The following is a 13,322-nucleotide window of genomic DNA, read 5'->3' on the forward strand; positions in this document are numbered from 1 at the left end:
GGTCAGCTCACCATTAAACGACAAATGCCAAATCTAAAGATACATAGTAATTGCTGTCTTTAGTCTATAACAGAGCATCAGAGCCTTCAGACAGTAACTTCAGCTGCAAAGACTAGAAACTCCCACCATTGAAACCATAATCACTAGGCAAACAAAGATCTCATTAATATTCTGCCCTTTTAGTTAACACAATATCCCACGTATAAATATAAAATAATTTGTTAAAAATACATTCAGTTGTTCCCATGTTTATATTACTCATCCGATTGGGCTCAATGAGGAATAAGCAGCTGCCAAAAAGGTTTAGACATGGAATATATTAGCATATTTCCAATTAGTATTAGGTAAGATGTGGTCAAACAGGGATCATATTTTCCACTGGTTTACTTTCATGCAGATCTGAGTGCAAATACAACAGTTCAGGTCCCCTTTTTGTCATGGGTATGAGTTGTGAGCATCACAGTCATTAAATAAAGTGCTCCTAATAACAAATTATTATCTTCACATTATCATTGAGCTTTGGATTGATACATTAATGCAGAGAAACTAAACACAGCTAAATTAAGAGAAGAAAAATACCCAAACTCTTAAACTCAATCCAAGCAGTGTTTCCAGTGCTGATGTGCTTTAGGATCATGAATGAAAAAAAACTTTGGAAAGATACAGGATACGGAAAAGATGACATCATCTTAAAATGGTCCCATTTCGGTATAAGAAAGGCATTGATGTTAGAACAAACTGTGGATTCAGTAACTTAGCCTGTTTAACCCAGTAGTCCTCTACTCAGGCTATTAAACTAGGAAGAAATTCAGGCCCCCACAGTTTAAAAAACGCCGGTTTAACAGAACATTGACTGGCTGGTTTTGTTAAGTAACTACTGGCTTTCCTTCAAGTATGTGAGGTCACACAGATATTTGACATTGCTCCAGTTAATTAGACAAACCAGTTAATTCTTCGAGAAGGCAAGTCAAGAACATAAGGTCACGTGTTGATATAAAAAGATACACTTGAACGTGATTAGGAAGCTTCTATAAGTAATGCCAGGTACGTTTCATGAGTGCCCAGGTAAGGGTCGGGTAAATGCCTGATGATATGTAGGAGAGTGTCTGGTCGCCGTGGTGACAGTCTGGGAAGGGGGGGGGGGGTCTCTCAGGTTCACCTGATCCCAGACCAGCTGTGTAGATAGGAGGACCACCCTGACGCTCTGGCTCCTCCCACTTCCTCCTCACCTGGGGGCATCACATGACATCGCCAACATGACCATGGATCAAACCGATACCGAACATGACAGTGCACAACCGCGTGAGCACGATGGGACGGGTGCCAGTGTACATGCACACAGTATGTGTGTGCGTGTGTGTGTACCTACCCTGTGCAATAGCCGCCAGTTTGTTCTTCTCCTCGGGACTCAGCTGCAGCATGGTGTGGATGACGGGCAGCAGCGCCTGCCTCTCGCTGCCCGAGCGCAGGAAGATGAACTGGAGGAGCACGTTCTTCAGATACTCCAGGTTGGCCACGCTCTTCTCCCGCTCGTGGTTGCGCTCCAGGCGGCGCACCTCGCTCTTCAGCAGCTGCACGCGCGCACATGACGTCAACACACACAGACGCACATGACGTCAACACACACAGACGGTTGCGTGCGCAATGCCGGTAGGTGTGTGTGTGTGTGTGTAAGAGAGAAACAGAGAGAAAGAGAGAGAGGAGAGTGTGTGTGTGTGTGAGAGAGAGAAACAGAGAATGAGAGGAGAGAGAGGAGGAGAGTGTGTGTGTGTGTGTGTGAGAGAGAGAGGAGAGAGAGGGTGTGTGCGTGTGAGAGAGAGAGAGAGGGGAGAGAGAGAGTGTATGTGTGAGAGAGAGGAGAGTGTGTGTGTGTGTGTGAGAGACAGAGAGGGGAGAGAGAGGGTGTGTGTGTGTGTGTACGTACTGTGACCTGCTCCATGAGGACAGCGTTGGTGGCCTCGGTCTCGTGCAGCAGGCTGTTCATGTGCTCCATGCTACGGGTGACCGTGGTCAGCTTCTGGCTCATCTCCTCCTTGGTCGGCTCCGACTGCCACACAAACGGCTCTGGGGAACCGCAACACACACACACACACACCACACGCCTCACGTCACATACGCGAAATATCCGGGGCCTGACACACACATACTGCTCATAAACTGAAGAAGAAGAAAACAACAACAAAAACACAAACCCTGTTTGGGGTCCGGAGAGGTGAGGAGCTGTTCCAGGGAAGGTAGGGGGGTGCGGGCGGGGGAGAGGGACTCGGTCTCGGTGGTCTCCATTCCCTCCCCTTCCTCTCTGGCCATGGACTGCATCTCGCTCAGGGCGAGGTTGAAGCCCCCCAAGGCCCCCTGCTCGGGGGGTCTGCGGTCCACCGCAGGCTTACGGCTGGACTGGGCCGGAGTCAAACCTGCCGAGGGGGACACGACCGTATGAGAATGCGACGACGCTATCTACTACCGCAGTTCACCATGGGAGGGCGCTGGTGCACAGTAGTTCAGTGGTCTGAAAAGGGAGAGGGGAAAGAAAAAATACGAATTGGAAGTAACTGAGCCGGGGGTGACAGGGCAATGAGAGAAATGGTGAATAATAGACAGTGTGAAACAGAGAGGGAGGCTGTGTTTGTCTATGTGAGGGGATATGGTGGGTGTACGCAGGCCGGTTTGACGGATGAGCCGCGCGCGGTCCTTCACACCCCGCATCTCACCGACCCTCACACACACCCACGGCGTCGCCGGAGCGCAATACATCACGCCAGTAATCTGGACAGGTCATTATCACCTCGGGATTGGACGAAATCGGAGAGTAGCGAGGATCGCAAGACCTCATGTGTGAGGTGCCGTCAAAGACGGGTGTCTGAAGGGGCGGGCGAGGTGGGGCTGTATTCAGATTGCGTGGCGCGCGCTCGGCCGAGCTCCGGTAATGCTGCGAGGGAACGAGGAGAGGGGGCTGCTTGAGACGGTTTTGGGACATCGACCCCAGCGTGCATGACGACACACTAACGACCAGACTCTCCAGATGCCTGCGTCTCTCCCAAAGGAGGCGGGGGGGGGGGGGGGGAGGAAGAGGAGGTGGAGGAGGAGCGGGAGGCTCACTGTAAACACCTCGACGAGTTAAGAGGAAGATGACAGACACAGGCACGCGCGCGAGTATGAGATGCAATGAGAAGAATGCGAGACAAAGGCAGCAGGTCAAGTCCCTGACAAGTTTCCGCGGGGCTGTTTGTTTAAACCGAAGCTCCCTAACCAGCAGCACTATTCCTCAAACCACGGCGGCTCTCCTCCAGACAGCGCTGTCTGGCTACGCTTCAGAACAACACTGGTTGCTACAGTCCTCTGAGGAATAAAGTGACAGATTGCCCACACTTGTGTGTATTTGTGTGTGTGTGTGTTTACTCTGTATGTTTCTAGAAGGACAGATGTGTGGGAGGTGATATAGGAGCTTCCAGCTCTGCTTTGCTCAGACTCCCCACGCCAAGATCTCTTTTCCCCTCTCCTCAAACAGAGGCGTAAAAAAAAAAGGAAAAAAACACCTCTCACTCGCAAAGAATCTCTCGAATTCCTCCGCAGCTATGTCACCCGGATTCCTAACCCGCCCCCCCCCCCCCCCCCCAGCCTCCATTCTGGGCCTCCTGCTCCCACTGGCTGTACCGGTGGCCTGGAAGCCGACACCGGACCGATGCGACTGACGGTCTGAGCGGGGCCCCTTACTGGACTGGCTCTGCAGGGCGAACAGCTGCTTCTCCAGCCTGCTGATGTGGCTCTGCAGCGTCTCCACCGTGGCCCCGTGCTCCTCCAGCAGGCGGCGCGTCTGCTCCCTGAAGGCCGCCCGCTGGGCCTCCGTCTGCTGGCTCAGCTGGGCCACCGTCTGGGCGTGCTCGTTACGCAGGGACGCGCTCTCCGTCTGGAGGGCCAGGAGTCTGGGAGGGGTGGAGGATGGAGGGGAGGGGGGCACAGGAAGCGGGGAGGGAGCGAGACGGACGCGTTAAGAGAGGCTGAGGAGTAAGAGGGGGTTTCGTCCGGTCGAGACTCGATCCGGTCGCGCGGGCGGAGAGGGCGCCAACGCACCTCTCCCTGAGCTCGGCCTCCTTGGCGACGCTCTCCTGGAGGATCTGGTTGTGCCTCTCCAGGAGCGTGTCGTGCTCCGCCTGCAGCTGCTGCAGCTCGGCCGCGCCGGCCCGGACGCCCTGCTGGCTGTCCTGCAGCTTGACCTGCAGCTGCTCCACCATGCTCTCCATCTGCTCCCTGAAACACACACAGGACACGTTACAGACATCCACATACACACACATAGCATAAACCACACGTACACACGCCGTCCGTACCGCTCCAGTTTGCCGGTGTCTCCGTCGCTCTTGGCGGTGGTCTTGTTTTTCTGCTGTTTCAGGACATTGTGGACTCGCACCTTGTAGCTGTCGAACTCCTTGGCGGTGGAGGTCAGCTCGGCCTGCGAACGCCAGAACACACTGTCAGATGCCGTCCACGGACGCACAGACACAACACGGCGGCGCAGACGAGAAGTCGCACTCTCGTGCAGCGAGGACACTGCAGGAGGGCAGGAAGCAGGCAAGCAAGCTGTAGGCAAACATACACACTCTGCTAGAGCTAGCCTTCCGCATCTGTATTTTGGGAGGGGAGGGGAGGAGGGAGGGAGGGAGCGGAGAATGAGTGAGCGAAGGAGAAGGAGAGTGTAATTAAAACAACTTGTGGTGAACGTCCCTAAGGTGGGAGGGGGGGGGACCCGGCAGCACTTCCTCTCCTGTGGAGCTGGACTGACTCATTTATCACCAACCATGTCCGGTGGGGGGGGGGGGGGGGGGGGGGGGGGGGGGGGGGGGGAGGGGGCATCCCCCGCACGCTGCACTCCGAAGAATGGTTTCAGCCATTTAGCAGGGCTGCACTCTCCCGCACGGCTGATGGGAGACTTATAACAATATCTCTACAGCACCGGGCCGGGCCGGGCTAATGGAAGGAGGAGAGATGGGAGGAAAATGGAGGGATGGAAAATGGAGGGAGGAAGAAGGATGGAGCGTTTGTGTGAAGGGAGGAGAGTAATGGGGAGAGGCGAAAGAGGAGAGATGGAAGAAAGTAAAAAATAAAATAAAAACTCAGGATGGAGGGAGAGCACGAGGAGAGAGTAGCAAAAGAGAGCAAGGTAGAGTGAGAGGGATGAAAGGACAAAGTGTACTCCTCTTGGCACGTGTAACAGATGGTCCTTCGGGGCAACAGGTGTGTGTGTGTGTGTGTGTGTGTGTATACCTTGGTGGTGTGACACTCCTCCTGCAGGGTGGTGATCCTCTGCTGCAGAGAGAAGGAGCTTTTCTGCTGCTGCTCCAGGACTGACCTCAGTTGCTCCTGCAGCTTGTGGCTCTCTGCTGACAGCTCACACACCTGGATCTACACACACACACACACACACACACACATTTCAAGTGTATTGGCCTTTTGTAACAGGTATATTGGGATTCTTAGGTCATGCCTAAACCAATGTAGGTGGCCTTGATAACAACAGTCGTTGACCTTCGAGCTCTCCAGCTGCTGCTGTTGAGCTTCCAGTTCTCCCTTCAAAGAGGCCTGTAGCATCATCTGAGAGGCCTCCTGCGAACACAAGCACAGGTTTACACACACCCACACCTATACTGTACATTGGAGGATGTCATCTCTAGGGGACAGACCTGTTTCTTGGCATCGGCCAGATCCTTCTTGGTCTTCACCAGCAGCTGTTTCATCTTGGAGGTCTTCTCCTCCCCCTGGTCTACCTGTGCCTTCAGAGACTCTGACACACACACACACACACACACACACACACACACACAAGGAGCATTATATGAAGGTAATTGAATAACAGCAGGAGTCTTTTGATCCCAGCCTGGTTATTAGGGAAGTAGGTGGTGGATTACCCGCTGAGAAAGCAAGTCAGTGGGGCATATTGTTTGTGTGTGTGGGTGTGTGTGTTGCCATACCGATCTCCTGGTTGAGGGCGTCCTCCTTCTGAGTGTGTGTTTGTATCTGGGCCTTCAAGTCCTCCACAAGCACCTCTCTCTCGGACAGCTTGGTGTTGAGCTCCTTCACCAGCCTCTCATAGTCTGCCATCTCCATGTCCAACAGGGAATTCTGCTGCGCTTCCTGCGGCGGCAGAGGGAACACAGAAACACACCTTACATCTGCGCACACACACACGCCAGCATCGAATGCACGCAATAAGGCAAACGTTCAGAGTGCCGAGTTAAGTCACAACGACGATAGACTCTTCAGTGGGAGATACTACATAGTCAGTAGTGTGTGGGCACGTGGCGAGGCAGGGTCCTGTTCCAGACCGGCTGTGTGTTTGCGTGTCCTCTCAGCCCTGGCTCTTCTGACAGAGAAGCAAGGCCTCAAGCACAGCAGGCGACAATGCAACTTTCACATCCTCCTGTGCTTTGATTGTTGTCTGTTTGTTTTTTTTAAGGGCCAGCGGCAACACGCTACCTAACGCACTCTGGGGGCGGAGATGAAACCCTCGTAGTGACTTTGTGATTCAGCTGATGTGTGTGTGTGTGCGTACGGGCGTGTGTGTGTGTACCTTGCGTAGCTGCTCCAGCTCCTGGGCTGTCTGCTGAGACTGCTGGTTGAGTTTGCGGAGCTGAGCCGTCAGCTCCTCCACCTCCTTCAGAGCCGCGGACACATCCTGGAGGAAACGCAACAACAACCTCTTACAGCTCTGCGCCCCGTGGGGCCAAACACACACATGCCCCCACCCGCGGCACGTCCGAATGGCCGCTCGAATTCAGCTTCCTCCCTCCAAGTCTGTTTGTCTCTGTCTGTTTGCCTTCCTCCCCCTCCCTCTCTTTTTTCCGTGTCGTTTCACGTTTGCGAGGTTTCTCCCGCGGTGCGGCGCGGTGCGACTCTGTGGTGGAGATACCTTGGCCTTCTGTTCCTTCACCAGCCTCTCGGCCTGCAGGTCTCTGTCCAGCGTGGCCGTGTGTCTGTGAGTCTCCTGCAGCTGCCCCTCCAGCTGTCTCACGGTGCTCCTCGCCGTCTCCATCCCCACCAACAGGTCCTCCTTCTCCGACCACAGCTGCTCGTGCTACCAACACACACACACACACGTGCACACTCAGTCAGGCGAATCCGACAAACAGCCACCCCTCTGGCGCTTATATCGGCCAGGGAAAGTGAATCAACGTCAAACGCGACGTCCCATCATCGTTTGCTGGGTACGCGAGTCAGACGGGGTGCGATTCTTTCCAGAGCTCCTTCCCTCAGTCCTCCGCTCCTGCAGGGCTCCCTGGGGAGGCCCCGAGCTCACACAAGCAGAACCAGCCTTTTCCTTGGACGACGAGAGACGCCGCAACGCCAGATGGAAGCCAGACACTTGTTTATTTACCTGACGTTTGCCACCTCACTGGGAAGAAACGGCTACGAGCGAAGGGTGACATAAAAAATTAAAATGTGCGGGGGTCGGAATAGCAAGTTCACCCGCTCGCATCTAATGGGCAGTTAGCGGGCATTCAGCCGTTACAGAGATACCGACACAGATTGGCACTGTTTATTTGCTTTAAGGTAAAGGCCGTCTTCTAAGAAGGGCTGGTCTGAGTACTGTTGTGACTGTGTGCGTTCACACACACTCGGAGTCATGTGGCGTACCTGTGTGATTGCAGCGGCCAGTCGCTTGGTCAGCTCGGCAATCTGTTTCTCTGCCGCCTCTCCTCTCTCCTTCTCCTTCTCCAGCTGCTCACTCTGCCTGTCGTAATCCATTTGGAGGTTCTGACACACACACACGCGCACACACACACATTCATTATTAAGTACCTCTTCTATTGCGTAACGTACAGGAGGGAAACCATGAATCAAGCTGGTTTGACAGCATCTCCATTTTGGTTTCGGAACAAAACTCTCATTAGATACGACAGAGTGATTCCCTCTCAGTCGGCCGCCTACTCGTGAAGCAGGGGCCGCGGCTATTTATTGATACGATGGTTCTTCGCGGCGTAAAACACAGTGGACAGACTCAGTTGTAGAAACCACATTCAGAAGAGTGATATACTCTTCGCTCTGGACGGAGGGGACGCAGGCTAAAGCGGTATTGCGTAATGCCGTGTTGAAAGAGGCTTGGGACGGAAGGTCTCGGATCGCCGTTACAGGGGTCGGGGGTGAAGGTTTAGAGAGAGAGAGGCGCTCGTGGGTACCTTGTATCCCTCGGCGCCGTGGATGATGTCTTTCATGGAGCTGGTAACCTTCTCCCTAGCCGCCTTCAACGCCTCCACTTCCTCCTTGAGAGTCGCAGCCTGGAAGACACCCGATCGCTCAAAAACAAGTCTTTTTTTGGGGGGTTCTCGGTTGGTATACGTGCATGTTTGCAGGCATCCGTGACATGGCTTGTAAAAAGGGGGGTTATACAAATGCATTTTGTTGTTGTTGTATAATACAGCCTAGCTGACCTGCCCGTCACGTCCCATCATACCTCTTTCTTGCTGATGTCCAGCTCCTTCCTGGCCTTCACGGCCACAGCTTTGATCTTGTTCATCCTCTCGTCCTTGTCTTTGCTCTCCTTCTCCAGCAGGGCTGGTGAGGGACGGGCAGACATGGCTCAGGGTGAGTCATGCACATGGGGAACCATACAGACACTCAGAACCAGCTGAATGAACCAAAACGAGTCAATCACAAGTTGTTTTAGAGTATGTCTTTCTACCATGTGCATTGTGATAGAGTGCTCCTCGGTGAATAAAGTAATGAATAAAGTAATGAAGAAAAAAAAAAAAATGAAGAAAAGAGTGCAATGTTGATAAGCATCAAGTCAATAATACGCACACACACACACACGCACACACACAAGATGCTAACGGCATCTCAAAACAACTAATTGGAAACTACTGGTGGAATCCCACATTATTGTTCCCTACAGGGAACTTCATTAAGAGAAGAGTAATTATGGACAAACCGATCTTCTCAGTGAGCTGACTGTCCAGGTTTTCCCCGGAGCGAGTGGAGTGGGATGCAGACTGCAGAAAGGATAGAGCAGACAGGAGGGAGAGAAGTCAATCAGCAAAACTAATGAGAAACACCTCGGTAGCCAATCAAAAATACCCACCGCGGAGACTGCTGCTGAGGTAAACCGGACATAAGAAACTTTGGAGAGCTTTTCAAACACGTGACTAAAACTGTTTTGTACTGAGAGGGGAAACACCCACCTGCAAGGCGGCCGTCTCACTCTTTAGCTGGGATATCACAGACTCCTTCTCTGCCAGCTGTCGTTCGAGCGCTCTCCTCTCCGTCTCCCCCTCGGTTTTCAACCTCTCTCCCTCTGCGTCTCCCCTCTCCCTCTCCTCCCTCTCTCGGCGTTCCAGCGTCTCAGACGCCTGCATGACCCGAGCCTGGAGTTCCTGGTTCTCTTCCCTCGTCTTCTCATTGGCCAGTCTCATCTCCTCCAGGTCTCGCTGCAGGGCTTCCATGTCAGCCACCACCTCCTCCGTGCGGCTCCTCAGCATGTTCCTCTCCTTCTCCAGCTCCTCGACGTGCTCCCGCAGCTCCTCCGACCCCCTTTCCCTCTGGGCCTCTTCGAGGCTGCTCCTCAGCATGTTCCTCTCCCTCTCCAGCTCCTCTGAACGCGTCCGCAGCTCCAGCACCTCCTCCTCCTCCGAGGAGCTTCCAAGGGCTCGGGCCTGCTCCCGCAGAGCCCTGACGGTCTCCTGGGCCTGCTCCTCCCGGCTCCTCAGACCGGCCAGTTCCTCCGACAGGCCGGCCATCCTGGCCTCCAGCTGCCGTCTCTCTTCGGCCTCTAGCCTCAGCTTGCTCTCCAGCTCAGGCAGCCGCTGGCCCAGGCTGTCTCTCTCTCCCTGGACGCGCGACAGGGCTGTGGACGCCTCCTCGAGGCTCAGCCGGAGACCGGCCCTGTCGCCGGAGAGCTCCGACACCATCTGCTCCAGGGAGGTCACCCTCTTTTGCCCTTCGGCGCCCTCGTCCCTCAGTCTCTTCACCTCCTCGTCTTTCTCCTCCCGTAGCTTCTTGGCCTCCTCTCTCCCGCTCGTCACCTCCAGCTCCCTCTCTCGCGTCAGCCGGGCCACCTCCTGCTCTCTGAGCTGCAGCAGGGACTGGGTTTCCGTGGTGACGGAGCGCACCATCTCCTCCAGCTCGTGCACGGCGCCCTCCTTCAGCTGCAATCGGGAGAGGATCTCCTCGTGACGTCTGCTCAGCTCCTCCACGGAGACCTTCAGCTCCAGAGCTAACGCGGTCTTCTCTTCCACGGAGGCCTGTAGCGTCTCCTTGAGCCCCTCTGCAGCCCGGGTCTGGCCCAGGGAGTCCTCCAGACTCTGCTCGACGCTCTGGAGTCTTTCCTTCAGGATGTCCCTTTCCTCGGTGGCCTCACTGACCTTCTGTCCCAGGGCTTCCTTCTCTTCAGCGAGCACCCGGACCTTCTCGTGGAGCTCCTGAACAGCATTTTCCCCCTGCTCTTTCATGGCTTCGTATTGCCTGACAAACTCCCCAGTCTTCTGGCCCAGCTCAGTCTCCAGACCTCTGAGGATGTCCCTGGTGAGTTCATACTCGGCCACGGCCATGTTCCTCTCTCTGGCCAGGGCCTCACACTGGTCCTTGAGACCCTGGAGCTCCAGGTTCTGCTGCTCTTCTGGGTCAAGAGCCCGCTTGTCTGGGACAGGGCTGGAGCAGGAGAGTGGACTACTGGGACTAGGACCAACAGAAAGGTCCTCTTCTGTGTTAGTTTGAGATCCATCCTGGGTGTCAGTAAATGGAGGAGCCTCGTGGTTTGGGTTCGTGGGATCAAAGGCCACGCTCTCCCGGGACATTTGCAGCTCGTCGATCTTGAACTCCAGCTCCTCCCTCTCGATCTGAAACTCCTCCCTTGCGCGTTCCAGCTCGGCCTCCAGCTCGCTCTTGACGTTGCCAAGCAACGTCAGTTCATCCTGGAGCATGGTATTGTGGGCCTGTAGGTCATCCAGCGCCGCTCGGAGCCTCCCGGAATCCCCAGCCTCGTTGTCGCTCGTGCTGTTCTGGCTGCAGCCGGACAACTCCAGCATCCTGGCGATGCCCGAGCCGCGGCTAGGCTCCTCCTCTTCCTCCTGGACGTCCTGCAGGTAGCTGTCCTTGAGGGCCAGCTGTTCCGTCAGCTCCTCTTGGAGCAGCAGCAGGCGCTCCCTCTCAATCTCATAGTCCTCTTCCAGGGCTCGGAGCTCCTCCTCGTGCTGTAGGCTCTTCCGGGACAGCTCCTCCCTCAGGTTCTCTGCCTCCTGCTGGGCCTCAGTCAGCACCCTCTGTTGGTCTTCCTGCTGTGCTGCAGCCTGCTGCCTGGACAAGTCCAGCTCAGTCTGCAGGCCGAGGAGTTGGGACTCCAGACGTTTTAGGAGCGCCTGGGCACCTTCCGCCACCTCCGCCTCTTCTCTTTGCCTGGGTCTCTCTTTTTCACTCTCTTTCTCCCTCTCGCTCTCTTCGCGCTCTTTCAGGAGCTTCTGGAAATACTCAATCTCCTCCATATGCTTGGCTTTTGAGTTTCCGATGGTCTTTTCAAGAGTTTCTATTTCTTTCTGGTGATCTTCCCTGGCCAAGTCCAACTGTGCTTGAATTGTTGCCAGCTTCTGTACTGTATCCTAGGTAAATAAAAAAGAATTGCGAGGTACAGTTAATCTGTATTGCACCTTGATGCATTGCATGGTAATATACTGTGCTATATGTTTACTGCATTGTATTGGCTTTCTCTGTACTGCAGTATTGTAGGCTGACCTTGGTCTGTTTCTTTGCCTTCTCGTTGTCTTTGCGCATCATTACCAGACTTTGCTGAGTCTCAGCCTTCTCCAGCAGAACTGCATCCATTCTCTCAGTCAGTTCCTAGTACGCACAAACCGAACCGTTCAGTTACCAATACAGTCAATTCAAGAGCATATATTATTGAGAATAAGAGAGCAAACCCACCTGTATTATAGAATTGTCAGGAGGGCAATTATTAGTTGTAGATTCCGGGGGTTTCGATTTGATTGTCTCAACCTCCTTCTCCAGATCTAGAAGAAAGTGATCAAAATTGTTAGCGATGAACTTTACTTTTTAATTATGGGAATAGTCAAGTAGTGACTTAATTGTAGTATTGTCCTTGTTGCTACCTGCACATTTAGATTTGAGTTTCTGCATGGCAGCCATCTGCTTCTTGGCAAACTTAATGAGGTCATCCTTGGATAGTGTGTCCAACTAATGGAGAGGAGTGGTCAAAGAGATATTTTACTTGATCACACACAAATGATTTAATGTTAACGACTATGAGTTATTTAGGTTCACGGGTGTAGTATAGCCAGAAGAATTACGTTGTGGATGGATGGTGTAGTGGACAGATACATTGAGTAAACAATCGGTGGTGGTTTTATACCTTTGATTTTGCTCCACCTGCGGGGGGCGAAACCATAGAGTCTGCTCCAGGGTCTTGCTGCTGCCCACAAAAAGAACATGAATAAACCACATCCAGGAAATGACAGCATGTTATTTATGTGGCTTGCTTGTACAAGCTAGCTAGCTGACACATAATTAGCGACCATGCATGCAATTAGTAAGACATTGGGAACAATTATTGCATTTATGATGATATCAAACGGTATTTATAGTCCACAGGAAGCCTAACGACTGTCACAATAAAACGACACGTTGCTACGTGTTGAAGAGTAGTGCTAGCTAGACTGGTACAGCAGGTTGTTTAACCATCTTGAGTAGCAATTCTAACAAGCAAGCATTTCTTTTTGCTAAATTACCTCCATCTTAAAAGGAACAGTGTAACTGCCCAGTTGTTGTTGTTTATGCTGCAAAGTCGCTAGTGTCCAATATCATTCCAGGGGTTAGTAGGCTATAGTATTATAGTATACGGTTTTCAAACCAAATGTTGAGTGTTTTGGCTGCCTCAATCGGAGTCGTTTCCGCATTCGTCGGAACGTCAACATGCGTCACGCGTAAGTGCTTTACAAATCCAAGGCCTTCAAAATAAAGGTCACGGTTCGTTCACCAGCGTCCGCCGGGCAGCTTTACAGTAAAATTGGTTATTTTTCAAATTCTCGCTTGGTAGGTTTAAGCTACATCGGTCGCAATCTATGTAACATAACGTTTATTTGTGCAATGACTTGGTGTTTGTAAATAAACAGTTATTGACCCAGTAGGCTATAACAACATTCAATGCACTTTGACTTTTTAGTTACTCTTCTATTCTTTTGTGGTAGTGAACCTTATACGTACAAAAATGCATACTAAGAAAAGCAACAGTTAAATCAAATCAAATCAAATCAAATTTATTTGTATAGCCCTTTTTACACGCAAGCATGTCACAGAGGGCTTCACATGCGCCCATAGAACTGCCCCTC

The 13,322-nt window shown here is 52.8% G+C and overlaps 1 protein-coding gene across 1 annotated transcript; it reads right to left on the minus strand.

Moving 5' to 3' along the window:
- Positions 1 to 1,155: 1,155 nt before the first annotated feature.
- Positions 1,156 to 12,887, minus strand: LOC124485840 (GRIP and coiled-coil domain-containing protein 2). The gene is made up of 24 exons (XM_047047679.1): positions 12,723 to 12,887; positions 12,347 to 12,406; positions 12,087 to 12,171; positions 11,902 to 11,987; positions 11,713 to 11,817; positions 10,725 to 11,579; positions 9,309 to 9,332; positions 8,921 to 8,981; positions 8,444 to 8,544; positions 8,169 to 8,267; positions 7,627 to 7,746; positions 6,902 to 7,066; positions 6,563 to 6,667; positions 5,964 to 6,126; positions 5,676 to 5,776; positions 5,521 to 5,598; positions 5,260 to 5,397; positions 4,326 to 4,447; positions 4,069 to 4,245; positions 3,652 to 3,920; positions 2,193 to 2,411; positions 1,925 to 2,064; positions 1,370 to 1,571; positions 1,156 to 1,229 (listed from the first exon to the last, which is right to left on the minus strand). Exons 1-24 carry the CDS (start codon positions 12,726 to 12,728, stop codon positions 1,156 to 1,158), a joined length of 3,555 nt encoding a protein of 1,184 aa, XP_046903635.1. The 5' UTR covers positions 12,729 to 12,887.
- Between the last annotated feature and the right edge of the window lie 435 nt (positions 12,888 to 13,322).

This window comes from Hypomesus transpacificus, chromosome 23, assembly GCF_021917145.1.
Source record: "Hypomesus transpacificus isolate Combined female chromosome 23, fHypTra1, whole genome shotgun sequence".
NCBI lineage: Eukaryota > Metazoa > Chordata > Actinopteri > Osmeriformes > Osmeridae > Hypomesus > Hypomesus transpacificus.

Excerpts from the sequence above, each read along its gene's own strand:
- LOC124485840 (XM_047047679.1), bottom strand. Across the intron at positions 12,172-12,346 it reads CAGGTGGAGCAAAATCAAAG|TTGGACACACTATCCAAGGA; the intron begins GTATAAAACCAC and ends CCTCTCCATTAG. Across the intron at positions 7,747-8,168 it reads ACGGCGCCGAGGGATACAAG|AACCTCCAAATGGATTACGA; the intron begins GTACCCACGAGC and ends TGTGTGTGTCAG.